Source organism: Vombatus ursinus, unplaced genomic scaffold (genome assembly GCF_900497805.2).
Source record: "Vombatus ursinus unplaced genomic scaffold, bare-nosed wombat genome assembly UNPS02014821.1, whole genome shotgun sequence".
Classification (NCBI taxonomy): domain Eukaryota; kingdom Metazoa; phylum Chordata; class Mammalia; order Diprotodontia; family Vombatidae; genus Vombatus; species Vombatus ursinus.
The window spans coordinates 6416359-6432473 of NW_020954599.1; the positions used below are offsets into that span (position 1 = coordinate 6416359).

At 35.8% G+C, this 16115-nt stretch overlaps 1 protein-coding gene across 1 annotated transcript in view; it reads right to left on the bottom strand.

Moving 5' to 3' along the window:
- Positions 1-16115, bottom strand: part of GRID2 (glutamate ionotropic receptor delta type subunit 2) — a 1698202-nt gene that overhangs the window by 630788 nt on the left and 1051299 nt on the right. Inside the window, exon 6 of the mRNA XM_027837543.1 lies at positions 3718-3891. Coding sequence (XP_027693344.1) covers positions 3718-3891 — 174 coding nt within the window. The remainder of the gene's footprint in view (positions 1-3717; positions 3892-16115) is intronic.

The following is a 16115-nucleotide window of genomic DNA, read 5'->3' on the forward strand; positions in this document are numbered from 1 at the left end:
TTTTTATACCAGGACAAATTTAAATTTGAGATGTAAATCCTGGAAAAGTTTTTCCTAAACTGTGATTGATTAATGAAACTTGCTGTTTGAGGTAAAAGTTCATAGGATTTTATTTTGAATTGTCTAATGGGTCATAATAATCCATCGATAAATCAATAATCCACCCTCTGAGACAAACCACAAGCTACTCAGAGAGAATGTGATACTGGTGGGAAGTCAGCATTGGGAAAAGCTGAGAGGACAATTATAGCTTCAGTCTAAGTTTATCCTCCTGGTTCAGTTTCCCCATGATGTTCCCTTGAAAGGGAATGTTACCCACCTAGCTATTCTTGAGTCTGTCTATGAGGTGGATTTGATACTGCATGGTTGAAAAACTGAATTATCTGAATACAAACAGATCTAAGGATGTTTTATCCTCATATTTGGGCCCTAAATCTAGTCCCTGCTTTATATTTGGGCCTTGCAGTCTTTTCTGTCAGATTTGTGTCTTGCAGGTACCAGCCAATGTTCCCCCATTGTTTCTTGGATGCCGCCTGTGCTTGGTTCTAGTCAACCTCCTCTTTGGCACCCCTGCAAGGCAGGGACAGCTCTATGCCCCTTGCCAGAGGAAGCAGTTTCAGAAGCAGAGACCTTCGCCCTTCACCCCAAAAGAATTTGGGTCCCATTTGTTTGAGGGGGGAATGATGGGGTTGGGATCTGGACCCCAAAAGGAAAAACCCTGGACTTTCCCACATGGCCAAATCTCTGGCATTCATCTGAGGCTATAATCCCATCAACTGGCCTTTCCTTGTGGCTACACCCAATCTCCCAATTCCGTTACCTCCCTATGACCCCTGGCCATTTCCCACCCTTAATCCTATCTAGTCTCTATTCTCCCTTGGCCACATGGCCCAGGTTCCTGGAGTTCTATTACCTCATGACTACTTGGCCACTCCTGTGTCCCTCCCATAGTCTTTCTGTACATGAGGACCATCTTGTCTCCATTAAAATGCTCAGATTCTTAAAATCTAGCCACTGCTCAGATTCTTACAATCTGGCCAATAGCTCACTAACTTTCAGACTTCTTGAGAGTCTGCCCAATATGATGGATGTTCTAATAAACCTTTTCTTTGGCTGAAAATAATAATAAAGAAAAAGAAATGTTCTTCAAAGTTCAGCTTGTACCACCTTCTACATGAGGCCCTTCCTGATTCCCCTCAGCTATTATTGCCAACCCTCATTCATATCCTTGTATTTATTTTGTATATACTGTAATGTGTACCTGTTGTTTGTCTCCATAGAACATAAATTTTTTGAGGACATGAATTGTTTTACTTTTGTCTTTGTATCCAAGTACTTAACGTAGTGCATGGGAACAGTGTATGTACTTTATAAATGCTCACTGATTGATTGAGAACATAATACATGGTGTTAATGAAGAGAATGGGATAAAGGGAGTCATCATTCCTCAGCATATTATCTGCTGTTCTCATATTTGGCTCATTTCTTTACAACTTTTCTTCAGGAAAACTCTTTTTTTTTTGCCAGTTAAGAAACTAAACCAAGCTAATTCACTGGGACTGAGATACAAGTGGGGACAAAGAGGTGGAGTAGATGATTTCTTGGCTATACTTGCCTCTCTTGGGATGGAGAATATATTTCTTCTATAAGATAGAAGAACCTTTCTCAATCCTCTTGTCTAATTCCACCCACTCACCCCCAACATCTTGCCCTTTCTGAACACAGACTTGGATCTGGAAACAATCACAGGGGATCATTCCTGGTCCCCATCTGTCCCACCACTCACATTACCTCCTTCACAGCCACTGCTGCAGTAGGGATTGTAGAAGAGGGGAATTTCTGGGGTATCCTTTCTGTGCCCTACTAGCATGCAGTTGAGGGTGGCAGTAGGGCTGGGTAAAGCATTTGATACTTGAAAGTCAGTGGAAAATTTGAAAAAAAAATGTTTTATATTTAAAGGATAAACACACACACACATATACATCAAAGCATAAAGAAGGTCAAGAACACCCAAATGCACGAGGCAAGGAGGGGACAAGGAATGAAGAATCAGATATTGGTAGAGGCAGCTCTTGATGCTAACATATGACCTTCCAACTGACGTAAAAGTCGAGTATTTTCCACATGAATTACTTTGAGCTTCACAGAATGAAAGGTACTAGTTAGTCTATGAATATCATGGTGTTTATGTAAGTAATGGCATTGGGATACACATAACTTGGATTTTCTAGTGCTTTTGATTCCCCAGAGTAGTAACATTTAATATATTAGCAGGCTAGCTTTCAAATTGAATGTATGATAATTTTCTTGCACCATAACTGTTAATGACTACAGCCCGCTTTCCTTTTCTTGTTGATATTACTTTTTTTATTTTCTTTTATTGGCCTTTTAGGTACAAGCATGTAATTTAGGTAAAACCATTTTCTTTTTTGGCCTTTTAGGTACAACTATATAATTTTTCAAAGGTATCCATTAAATCTAACATTATAATCTGCCTTAGCCGGTGATAAGGATGCAGCCTTTATATTGCTTAACCAATTTGACTTCAAACTATTAATTTTACATTGTTGCAAACTCATAAAATCTTCATGTTTAAAGGGGGTTTAGAGCAGCTAGTCTTAGCTTCCTATCTAAGGCAGGAACCCCTTCTACAAAATTCCAGACAGATGGCTATCAGGCTCTGCTTGAATGCTTCATTAAGGGATAGGGAAGAGGGACTGACTATATTTTGGGCAGTTCTAAATTTTATAAAGTTTTTCCTTATGTAAAATTAAAACATGCTTATGTAGCATGGAATTTTGGTTAAACCAAGTTAAAAGATTGGCTTGCCAGATCACTTAACATTTTTAAGTCTTTTCTCCTCTCTTCCTTTTCCTTCCCTGCTCTTCCTTCTGCTCTCCCATTCCCTCTCTTCCCCCCTCTACTCTTCCCTCTTTTCTCTTCCCTCCTCTCCTGCCTCTTTCCTTCTCTTGCCTCCCCTTCTCTTCCTTCCCTTCCCACTCTGTTGACTAGAAAAGTAAGCTTAATTTACTAATGAAGTTGGTCTTAAATGCTAACAATTCTGGCATGTTATTTATGGTATAATAGCAATTAATTAGTTAAAAAAAATTACATACAAAAGAGTATAAACCATCCCACTCTTTGAAGAATATACCCTAATTCGTAATTTTACTAAGCAAAAGGGTATTTTCTACATGGGCAGCTAGGTGGCACAGTGGATAGAGAACTGGGCCTGGAGTGAGAAAGACTCATCTTCCTGAGTTCAGATCTGGCCTCAGACACTTACTATGTGATGCTAGGCACGCCACATAACACTGTTTGCCTCAATTCCTCATCTGTAAAATGAACTGGAGAAGGAAATGGCAAACCACTCCAGTATCTTTGCTAAGAAAACCCCAAATGGGGTTATGAAGAGTCAGACATGACTGAAACAACTGAACAATATATTTTTTTTTTACATGAGGTCATGGAAACAATATGAATTTTTAACAAGCTCCTCTTAAAATTAGGATTAGCAGTTTGCAAATTGTTAAGAATTGTTCAGTAGATTTATTGAACAGCTAAATATTCTAATGCTATTCTGAAAGTTCATTCAATCAATTGATTAATAAATATTTATTAAGCATCTACTATATTCCAGGCCCTGTGTTAAACTCATTAAGTAGCTGTCTGTTAGTATACTACTCACAGAAGAATACATAGACATATAGAGTGTACCTCCATATTCTGGGAGAATGGGTCTTTGGGATCACACAATGTTGAAGATATTCGATGGTTGCCACGGAAACATCTCTGACTTATATTCTGGGGGACTGGAAATGTTTGCCGAATAATTGTTAACCTTCCAATTGACCTTCTCACTAGTTCCTGTACATCAGCATCATTTATTTCCTATAACATAAGAAGATAAAATAAGCAAGAGGAAGTAGAATTTTACAGCATAGCAACAATAACACAAGACCATGAATTTAACATTTTTTGAAGTTTTAAGGAATATTTTTATTGTAACAAATATTTGATGTATTTTAACATATTTGTTAACAAACACATGCTCATTAAAATGGCTGACATCCATGTGTATTTTATATGCTTTAAATATGAATGCCTAAATAATCTGAAAAGGAAGACTTTAATCCCCATTTATTTCCTTTAATAGCAATTTTAACATTTATTATGGTAAATAACAAGAGGAAGTATGAAATACTGTGTGGAGAAATGGCTACACTGGATTTGGAGTAAAAGGATATGAGTTCAAATCTTGTCTCATTGACCCACATGACTTCATATAAGTCCCTTAACTTCTCTGGGCCTAAAAGGCAGCTCCTCTCCCCCAAGTTCATTTTGCAAGTAGTTGCAAAGGTCCTTCTAGTCCTAAGTTTCTGATCCTGTGATTCTTGGAGTCAGAAAGACCTGGATTTAAGTCCTGACACATACTAGTTATGTAGTCATGGGTAAGTGATTTAACCATGCAGTAGCACTAGGCAACCCTTTCTAACATCAAATTACAGAGGAATTGCCATTTGGATGAGTTGAGAGAATTTCCATACCAGATAATGTAATGAAATTACAGCTTAGGATCATCTAAACAAACAAATAAATAAATAAATGATACAATTCAGAAAATTGTTAATCACAGGCAAAAACACTGGATGAGACAATTATTTCCATCACCTTTTGATGGCAGTAACAACCACGATCCTCAAAGTGCTTTGAGTAGTCAGAAATATGTGTATATTAGTCTGGAACAGCATGTTATTCTTTAGCAATAAAAAAAAAATGAAGGCTCCAAAATTTCCATATTAAAATTACATAACAGAAAAGTAGCTAAAAGTTTTATTTAAAAAAAATTGGAATTTGTTTTATTTCAGAGAGAGCTACCATAATTATTTCTTATAACATTTCTGCTTTCTAAGAATAGATTAAATCAAAATGTCAAAAAAGAAAAGAAATTCAGCAGTGTGGTCTTAATAGGAGAAAATTCAAACTGATAGAAAGCAGACTGAACTTGGGTGTCCGAAAGTAAAAATCAGCGAATCTGTGTGCCCAATGAAGCTTTTCTGAATAAAAGCTTTTCTTTAAATTTGAAAAAAAAAACAAACTCTCTAACTCTCCCTCTCTTTCCCTTCCCCCTCAACCTATTTCCGTTATTTGACTTGAAGCAGCAAAAGATGTGGAAGTAATGAAATATTGGAGTATTTAACTATATGACTGGTTTAATTGGAATCCAACAGAATGAAAATGATCAGGAGAAATAGTAATCTCCTGAGTAGCCTAATCTATAGACTTTTGTCCTTCCCAACTTCTACTTTTAGATGCCTTTTGAAACCAATGAGCCTATAGAGGTTTGTTTATCATAACCAGAATAGATTTTCACTGCACCACAAAGAAAAGGTTTCTAACATTAGATAGCTATGTCAATAGATTTTGAACTGCAATGAGCACTTTGCTGGCTTGACAAAAAGCTCATAACAGAAACAAAAAAAAGAGAGAGAGAGAAAGCTCCACAATATTGTTTTCCCTGCAAAGCCTGCAGAAGACGCTCACAGTTGTGAATTTTAATTTGCTTTTTCCTGATGAAGCAATCACACTTTGTTCTTTCTCATTGTGTGTCCTCATTGTATGTCAGCTTGAGAATTCATTCTTTTTATGATCTTTATAAAATACAGATTTTCTGCAAGCAAAATAACACCTGGCATCAGTTGTGTCCAATGTAATATCCTGTATTTCTGGTCGATTAATCCTTAATGTACCATAGATAATGGTTTTTCTCAGTTTATAATGTCGTCTTTTCCTTTAGACTAGATCATTTCACAATCCACTTCCTTCCCCAAATTCTTATGTTGCCAAAACAACACCACCAACAACCCCACAACAACCCAGGTCTTTTAAACAATGCACTCACCCTGCAGTCATAAAGTATTGCAGTATTTTAATCATTTCATTTTAAGCACTCTTTTACTAGAAGCCTTGTACAAGGAAATTAAAAGTTAGCATATAATCAGCAGCCAATTAGCTTTCTACTATATATTTTGTTGTTATGAGAGCAATGGTCCAAGATTTAGAGCTTGAAAGGATTTCAGATATCATATAGTCCCCTTCCATAGATAAAGAAATTAAGGCACAAAAAAGATGAAGTGAGTCACTCAGGGTCATGGACTCTGCCAGATTCATAAATCTAAATGCTTTCCAGAACTCTCCAAAGGCAGTGTTAGATTGAGCCCACAAAAATGTAAAACCAAGCTCACTGAGAAATATTCTTGGTTTGTCTTATTTTCAGTGTTTATCATTATTTTCTCAGTCTGGACGTTTAAAAAATTATAAAGCTGGATTTTGGTTTTGGTGTGTAAATGATATATTTTAAATCTCAAATGATCCATTAACAGGCATTAAGTGCATATGCAATGCTAGACATCATGCTAAGCACCACAGATAATGCAATGAATGGAAATGAAAAGCAGCCTCTATCCTCAAGGAACATCAACAGACTAAGAGGCCAGTCTCTAAAAGTTAGTTGGGGTGATCATCCATATTAATAAGGAAATCTTTAGACCAGTTGATTTCAGGGAGAGGAATGAATTTCTATTTCCTTTGTCCATAATTGAACATTACTGATATTGCTAAGGCATCAAGAAGGTAGAACAAAACTAATAGCACATGTGCACACATGCAGATATATAATTTTAAAGGTTTGCAAAACACTTTACACATAAGCACACAACCACCTTGCACAATCATTTACCTCTAAAAAACTACCTCAAAAAATTGCAAAAAAAAAGGCAATTGCTTCTGAAAGGATTCAGTGTGAAGTCAGATTTTTATTTTTTTAATTTTTTTTGTTTTTAAATACCTTGTTTCCTCCTTTATCATTACCTCTCCACTCTTCCAGATATCTACCTCATATGACAAAAAGGTAGGTTTTTTTTAAAGAAAAACAAAATAAAAAGAGAAAACAAGTCAACAAAATCCATCAATACTTCTATAAAATCTGACATCCATGAATCCACACCTTCTTCTAGGAGATGGTTTACTTGTACCTCTTCTTTAGGACTAAATATATTCTTTTTAATTTTGCAACATTCATTTTTTTGTTATTTTGTGGTTGTTTTTCTTTCTAAGTCCATTGTCGTAGTCATGGTGCATATTGTTCTTCTAGCTCTGCTAACTTCACTTTGTGTTAGTTCCTACAAGTGTTTCTGTGCTTCTCTGCATTCATATTCATCACTTCTTAAAGCATAATAGTATTCCTTTACACTAATATACCAGAATGTATTTAGCTATTTCCTAATTGACAGACATTTACTTTGTTTCTAATTCTTTGTTGCCACACACACACAAAAAAAAATCTGGTATAAATATTTTGGTATATATATGTCCTTTCTTTCTAGGTCTAATGGAGGAATTGTGGGTCAAAGAGTATGGACAATCATTCTATTTGCATAATGTCAAATGGTTTTCCAAAACTGTTGAATCAATTTATAGTTCCACCAACAATACGTTAGTCTGCCTTCTTCCTACTACCCCTCCAATATTGACTCTAATATTAATCATTTGATATCATTGCCTGTGGGTCTGAATGTGAAACTAAAAAGCTCAAGGTTATTTTGAATTACACTTTAATTATTGCTCAATTCCCTTTTACCTTTCTGTTAGATTTTTCCAACTCTGAGAGAGGGAATCAAAGTCTCCCAGTACTGTGTGTGTCTGTGTCTGTGCATACACAAACATATGTAATTACACACATACATACATACACACATACATGTTTTATAATTCAAATTTTCTCTTATGAATTTAGATATTTGTGCTTAATTGACTTTAAGGCAACCCTATTCCCCAAGAATCTTTTCCCTCTACACCATACCCACTCTCCCTTTTCTGTCTATTCTACTTTTTTTTTTTTGGTACACACACATTTTTTATTGATACTGGTTTGTTCTTTTTGTTCCTTTAAGCATAGTATAATTTAATACATATATCTGACTGATTTTCAAGACTTTGTTTTCAGTCTGATAGTGTGATTTCAACTCCTGCTTTTTGGGATTCACCTGATACATAATGACTTTTATTCCAGCCTCCCACTTTTATTTTGTATATATCTTTGTCTTTTAGATGTGTTTTCTGAAAGCAGCAGAGCGTGGGCTTTTGTTTTCTTACTCAATCTGTTACTCATTTAATGTTACAGAAATAGGTTTATGTTTATTTTATATATAATATGTACATATATATGTATATATATGTATATACACTCCTTTTTATCTCTAATATATTGGTTTTTTTCTTCTCCTTTTTCCTTTTAGATAGTACTTTGTCCTTACAATTATTTTTCTTAATCAACTTCAAAGCAACCATATTCCCCAAAGATCTTTTGCCCTTATACCAACTCAGTTCTATTTTTTCAATCTCTTCTCTAGTTTTGAAGTTATAGTTAAGTTATTGGTTCCTTCTTTTTTTCTTTCTTCCATATAAGTATCTAACACTTCTCCCTGTTTTTTCCCCTCTCAGTTAAGTAATTAATTCAAATAACTCCTCCTTTCAATTCCTCCTACTTTTTGGTTAGATTTTTTTTTTTTGTTTGCTATACCTTTTCTTTAAAAGGATTTATTTGCCTTGTTCTCTTCATTAATTCTCTTCACTTTCTGTCTATTCTTTATTTTTAACTTCTAAATTTTTAACATTCTTTTTGAAATTTTGAGCTCCAAATTCTTTCCCTTCTTCCAGTCCCATCCTCACCAAATGAGAAGGCAAGAAATATGATACTCATTATCCATGTGAAGCCATAAAAACACATTTCCATATTAATCATATTATAGTATATTAAGAAAAAAATCTTAAATTGAAGAAAATATGCTTTAGTCTGCACTTAGTGTTCATCAGTTTTCTCTCTGAAGGTTGATATAATTTTTTATTATGAGTCCTTTGGAAGTGTCTTGAATCATTATATTTATCAGAGTAGCTAAGTTTTTCACAGTTCATTATCATTACTATATTGCTTTTACTGGGTGCATTGCTCTCTTGGTTCTGCTTATTTGCCTTTGCATCAGTTCATTTTCTGTCTATTCTAAATACTTATTATTTAATTCATGATCTTCAGTACTTTGTGTTCCTTATGGAATTGAAGCTTCTAAAGTACAAAGTTTGAGTTCTTTCTTCTAGGTTCTAGAAGAATTGTCTAGCATCTACAATTTCTATGTTATTGTTTTATGGATCTTGTTTCAGGGTGGCAATTGTCTCAGAGTGAAAATTACTCGTTTTCAAATTGTTTAGACCAATTTTTCACACTACCTTTGCTGTGGTCCTTTTTTCCTTTTGCCATGAAATCTCCTCTCTTGGGTCCATGCCTCCCACCCTTCCGTATGCTAAGATTTCTCTTCTCTTGAGGCAGCATGTTAACCAGAGTTGCAGTGTTTTCTCAGAGCAAGTGGTCTTCTTATGAAATAAATTCCTGCCAATTAGACTAACTGTAAAGGACTCCATATCCCTTTACAAAGTATATCTCTTCTTCTGTGGGAGCCTTCTTCAATGAGACTGTATACTATTGACCCCAGATTTCTTCTTTGCTTTATCCCTATTTTATCCCCTGCCTTTGCCAACTCTCTCCCATTCTCCTATAACTTCTCCTCATCTTGCTGAGTGGAGAAATTATTTTTGCTTTAGGGTTTTTTGTTTTGTTTACCAAGGATTTGATTACATATGTTCAATTCTATCTACTTTCCTTCCTGGCTCCATTTATGTTTACCTACCCAGTCTTCATTGAGTTCCACTAAATACATTGATTCACCTCTGTCTTGATGTTTGAAGCTCAAGGGTTTTGTTTTTCTCCAGGAAGTGATCTGTATGTGTTTCTATTTGTATGTAGTCTGTTTGCTTGAGTTTTTGTTTGTTTGTTTATAGTTAGAAGTTCTAGGCAGTTTTCTTTTCTTATTTCTTGCATTATACTTTGGAGTTTTTTTTTGACTAGGAATATTCTTCTGAGAAGCCCATGATCTTTAATTTGTCTCTATTCAGCCCATTTTGAGATCAATGTATTTTGCTTGTATAAAGTTCATGTTTTCTTTTATCCTTCTTACTTTTTGCCTCTCTTCTTCCAGATTGACTTCATTTTCCTATATTTTTATTCTCAATTTGTTGTCTTTCATTTCTCTGGAGAGATCTGTCACTAAGGATTCAAGTTTTTGTTTATTCTGCTAATTCTTTCTTCTGTGTAGGTCCTAAATTCTTCCATCTGTTGTCATTTGTATTATTTTCTAAGAGTTTTGTTTTATCTCTTAAACCCTTCCGGAGCTTCATGCTGAGGTTATTCTGTTGCAAATCCACAGATTTCTCTGTTTCATAAGGTGTTTGTTCAATTTTCTTTGTTTTGTAATCTTGATTTAGAGCTGTTTGCATTATTTTTAGACTTCTAACTCATCCTATTTTCCAATTTTTATATCTTCCCTGGTAGTTTGTCTGCTTGTGCTCTAGATATTTTAAACTATTTTCTTTTTCTGAGATCTTTGCTGGCTTTAGTTTCTTTGCTTTTTATGTCTTATATTTTCATTCATTCACTTTCTGACTCTTCTCTTTGATGGTGGGTTTATTCCCAGGATTTGTACTCAAAGCTGTTTCAACCTCCCATGGTGAGGAATTCACTTCCTACCCCCTCTCCCCCGACAAAGGCGTGACTACAAGTAACTTGTCAAGAGGACAGCTGGCCTAAGCTGGATTCTAGTCTTCCTGTGAGTCCTGCCAATATTTTTTACATAATACCCATTTCCTAGTTCCTTCCATTCTTTAGTTGACTGGTTTAGTCAATATCTAGAACTTTTATTGGCTTGGGGAATGTGCAGTAGATGTTCTGGGCAAAATTTCTACATTCTTGGAGTTTCATAACTTAGGGACCCTCTCCAGGCAGAATGGGTTTCCAACCTTATTAACCTTCGTTATTCTGCAGGTAACTGGAAAGACTTGAAATCTACTTGCTGCAACAGAATGCTGAATTAAAGACAAGGCTTACATATGCTGTTAAAAACTGCAGCAACAGACAAATTTCTAAATGGATTTCAAAGTACAAATTTGTGGACTTTTAGTATTTTCCACTTAATTCATAAGGCTATTACCTTGTTGAACTTCCTTATTTCTTGTCATGTGGAGAAAGCTGTAAGTGCTCTATTTCTGGTACATATTTCCCTTTTTTTACAGTTAGTGGGGTGTTCTGGGCTGGTACCAACTCAGGTCAATCCCCTGGTAGTTGGAACAAAGTGGATTTATAGATCATTCAATGAAACAAAGTGATTCATAGGTCATTCAATGACTAAAAAAAGGAAATTTATTTAGCCATAGCCATACACACATATACATACATACATACATACATATATATACACATATACATATACACACTCAAACACAGACATATAATTCCTTAAGTTGACTTAAGTGACCAAAGTTCCCATTGGAATCAACCAGCCAGCTTCTACCCTTAACCCCCACTCCAGCTCCTAGTGACCACTTTGTATTCAGGCAATAAGAAAGTGACAGTGTGAGATCTTAGGTCCTCTATATTAAGCTCCTACCATGTGGGAACCAAAAAAATGTCAAATCCTCCATCTTGTTTACTCTGGATGCTTACTAAGCATTTGTTGAAGTGAACTGAAATGAATTCTGAGAGGAAAAAAAAAGAGTCTATTATTCTTACTCACAATGTCACTTCTGATGTGAATTTTGGCACTAGAACTCAGACCTGGATGGATGGTTATGTGTAAACTTGAATGGGAAGCTAGTACAATTACAGAACATTATTTCAGTAGATGCCACATATAGAAACACAGAAAGACAAATGAATACTTGTTTAATCTTTATAGAGTACATTAAAGAAAATTGATCTGGGCTATGTTAAATTAGTAAGTATCTCTGGGCTATGTTAAGTTAGGAAATTTTTATACAACATTACCCCTCTGAATCTCTCATTGTAAAGTATATACTACATAGGCCTCGGAATGATTTTTTTTTTAACAAAATCTTACCCAGATAATACCCTTTTTACATACCACACATGAACACATTTCTGTTATCCATATTGTATATGGATATACAGGTGATCTGGACCTGCGATTTCATCAATTTATAAAGGTTCTTTGGTGAGAGACCTTCCTTCACCATTGAAGTTTGGCAACTGCTCTGTAATTTATAATTACTGATATTAAATGACTTGCTCAGGATCACACAACCATCATGTGTCAGAAGTGGGATTTGAACCCAGATCTCAGACAATATAACAAACTTCATGATCTCCATGTCCTCAAGTAGCTAACATTCTCTTGAGATCATATACCATTGACCCAGAGAAATTTAATAAAATTCGAGAGAAATAGAAACACTGATTTCAATAGTCTTGGTGAAGGTCTACATATAAAGAGGAGTCTGGTCTAGAAGATCTCTTGAATATCTTAAACAGAGTTCTGAAGATTTTATCATTATCATTAATCACAATCATCATTCATCTCCATTTTGTACTCTTCTTGCATATCAAGTAATACAGAATGAAGGAGCTCTCCTATTGGAAGCAGGAAAACTCAGCTCAACCAAGAGAGACAGTCCAGGAACTCACCCAAGGTGAATTTCCCTAAAGTCTCTGGAGTAGCAAGCTGGCAATAGGGACATGATGGAACCTGCCTGCTCCTCTAAAGTAAGACCCAGACTCTTAAAAGGATGGGTCACAGAACCATGTAATCCAACACCCTTGCTTTGTAGATGAGAAATATGGGGACTTTAAATGATGCCCAAATTTATATCCCTAAAGCAGGATTTGAACTCAGGTCCTCTAGCTACCAATCCTGATGATTTGAAGTTCAGTGGAATAAAATTCCCTTTACTCCCCTCACTAAATAGGTTTTATGCTATTATCAAAAAGCATAATTTTGACTTTTCACCTGTCTTCGGTGACAGGATTCACTACTGTGGTCACATCTTTGAGACAAAATGGTGAAGGTTAGAATCAGTGAATTTGGCCATATTGCACACCTGGGGATGAGGGCAGCATCCACCTCAGGCAGAGAACATATTGTACCCGTTAATGACCCCATCATTGGCTTTGACTGCATAGTCTAGATATTCCAATATGATTGCATTCATGGCATGAGCTTGCCCTTGGTGTGGCACTGCCAAGACAGAGAATAGAAAGCTAGTGATCGGTGGAAAAGCCATTACTGTCTTCCAGAAGAGGCTAGAAACAAGTATGTAGTAGAGTTCTTTCATGTTTTTACTGCTAAGAAAAAGGTCAGTTTTCACTTGAAGGATGGAGGTACGTGTGTCATTAACTCTTCCCCGTCTGCTAATGTCCCTATGTGATGGGAATGAACCACAAGAAATGCAATGATTCTCTTGAGATTATCAGTAATGCCTCCTGAACTATGAATTGCTTTGCCCTCCTGACCAAGGTCATTCATGACAGCTTTAGCATCATGAATGGACTAATGACCACAGTTCATGTCATTACTGTTATGCAGATGGCAATAGATGGCCCTTCTGGCAAGTTGTGGGGTAATGGGTATGGCACTGCTCAAAACATTATCCCTAATTCCACTAGTGCTTCTAAGGCTACAAAAAAGGGCATCCCTGATCTGAAGGGGAATCTAACAAGCATGGCCTTCCATGTTCCCACTTCCAATGAATCTGCTATGGATCTGACCAGCGAAGCTTGCGAAACATGCTGATATCAAGAGAGTGGCAAAACAAGCATGAGGGACCCTCTTCTGAAGGACATCTTGGGTTATGCAGAGGACCAAGTTGTATCCTATGATTTTCACAATGGACCCCACACTTTAATGCTGGTGTTTGTATTATACTCAATGACCATTTTGTTGAGCTCAGTTCCTGCTATGACAATGAATATGGTTTTAATAATAAACTTCATGATCTACATGGTCTCTAAAGACTAAAATTGAAAGCCATAGATCTTCAACCTTAGGCAAAAGAGGAGTTCCACTACTGGAAAGTCAACACCCCTGACTTATTTCCCATTCACAATCTTTGCACCAATGCACTTGTGCAGTAGTGGGGAGAAGCATAGAGCCCTATGTTATCTACCATCGATAAAGTCACAATATTCAGTGCAAAAAAAGTTTAATTTTAAAATTCATTTTCAAAATTAAAAAAAATACCTAAGAGCAGAATATGGCAATAAAAATAGCTACAGGCTGTATTCCAATAGCCTAGGCCTAGAGAAACAGGACAAAAGCTTTCTGCTCTACAGACTAGCAGTGAGCAGTTAAATTCATCACGAAACAAGAAAAGAAAACCACAAAGTATATGAATTAATTGTTTCTGTCATTTATTCAGATACAAACTCTAAAAAATGTTGACCCCTGAGTCATAATGATTTAAGCCATTTAAGAGATACCTTGATATAATCTCTCTGGGACACCTGAGGTCAGCCTTGAGAGGACATTTACTCAACATCCAGACATTTATTCCTACAGCAACCAACAGTAAATGTCTGGATATCTAAATTTCTGACTTGTGTAAAACTTAAATAAAGAGCTGTGACATCTGTTTAAGGGCCCTGAAGGGATGGCAATATTCATAATGAAAGGCTTTTGAGGCCTGGATGCACAGAATTCAGAGGAACCAATAAGCGCCATTAGCAAGTACTAGCATATGATTTATTACACCAGATGAGCTAGCACAGACTCTCATTAATGTAGAACTTTTAATGCAAATGAAAAAAGAAATTGCTTTCAAGTTTTCACATTTTGTTTCACAGTTTGTTCTATTATAAACAATGCCAGTTTTGATTTGCAAGGGTTCTCTAGGATAACTACTTTTGTAATAAATTTAAATAAATGTTTGTAAGTCATTTAAAAATTAGCAATTAAATAATAGCTACAGACAACCAAATTAGACAGATTCACGTTCTTTGTAGTCAATCAAATGAGTATTTGCATGTTTTGCCTTTCAAACTTTTCTGGCTTTCTTGCCTTTATCTGAGCAGGGCATAATTCTTCCTTTAAAGAAATATATGTCATATGGTTTCAGTCTGTATATAGACACACATCAATACATACTTGAGAGCGAGGGATTATAGAAATGATAACAGGCATCTAGGTGTTATAGTGGATAGAGTACTGGACTTGGAATAAGGAAGACTTGAGTTTGAATCCTACCTCAAGCAATTGGTAGCTGTGTGATTCTAGAAAAGTCACTTGACCTTCCCCAGACCTAGTTTCCCCATCTGTAAAATGGGGTCAATAAAGGCACCTACCATTCAGGGCTATTGTGAGGACTCAAACAAATGAGATGTTACACGTAAAGTGCCTTGTAATCCTTAAAGAGCTGCATAAATGAGAGTTTTATCAATACACAGAAGGCATACAGGAAGAAATATATTTATACATGTCAGTGTATAGCTATCTATAAAGACATATGAGTGTGCATGTGTGTGTGTGTGTGTGTGTGTGAGAAAAACATCCTTATGTAAATGGCTATTGCTAGTTTAATTTTATTTGGAATGACAAATGGGGGAGGAAGATGCCAGTATAGGTTTATAAGTGATATTAAAGTAGAAGGAATCAGAGGTGACCTAGGGTGATCTACTAACAATAGATTTATCAGGGATGGTAGATGTCTAGCTTCAAGCCCAGAACTTCTGACTCATGAATTTGGAGATACTTTCCATTATACAGAAAACTGTCATCTGTTTTCTTATTCATAGAGGGAAGGAGGATAGAAAAGTCCAAGTTATAAGCAGTAATGGCAGTGTCAGTAAAACACTCAGTGTAAGGGGGAGGGAAAGTGATCATATGATTCCAATCCTCATTTAATCTACTTCCTCCATTTTATAGATGAGGAAACAGGCCCAGGAAGGTGAAGTGGTCTGCCCCAGGTCATCCAGGTCATAAGTACCAGACACAGGATTTATATCTATTTCTTCTGCCTCCAGATACATGCTTTTTCAACTACCTAATATGCTGTAAATGTTCACACTTATTCCATTTTGCAGACTGGAATTTAAAAAATTTTTTTTTAAATCCTCTTATGTAACACACTAAAAACCACTTGAATGTATGTCTAACAACGGGACTATAATTTATTCCATATCCATATAGATCAGGTTCAAAAGAACAAATGCATTTGAATTA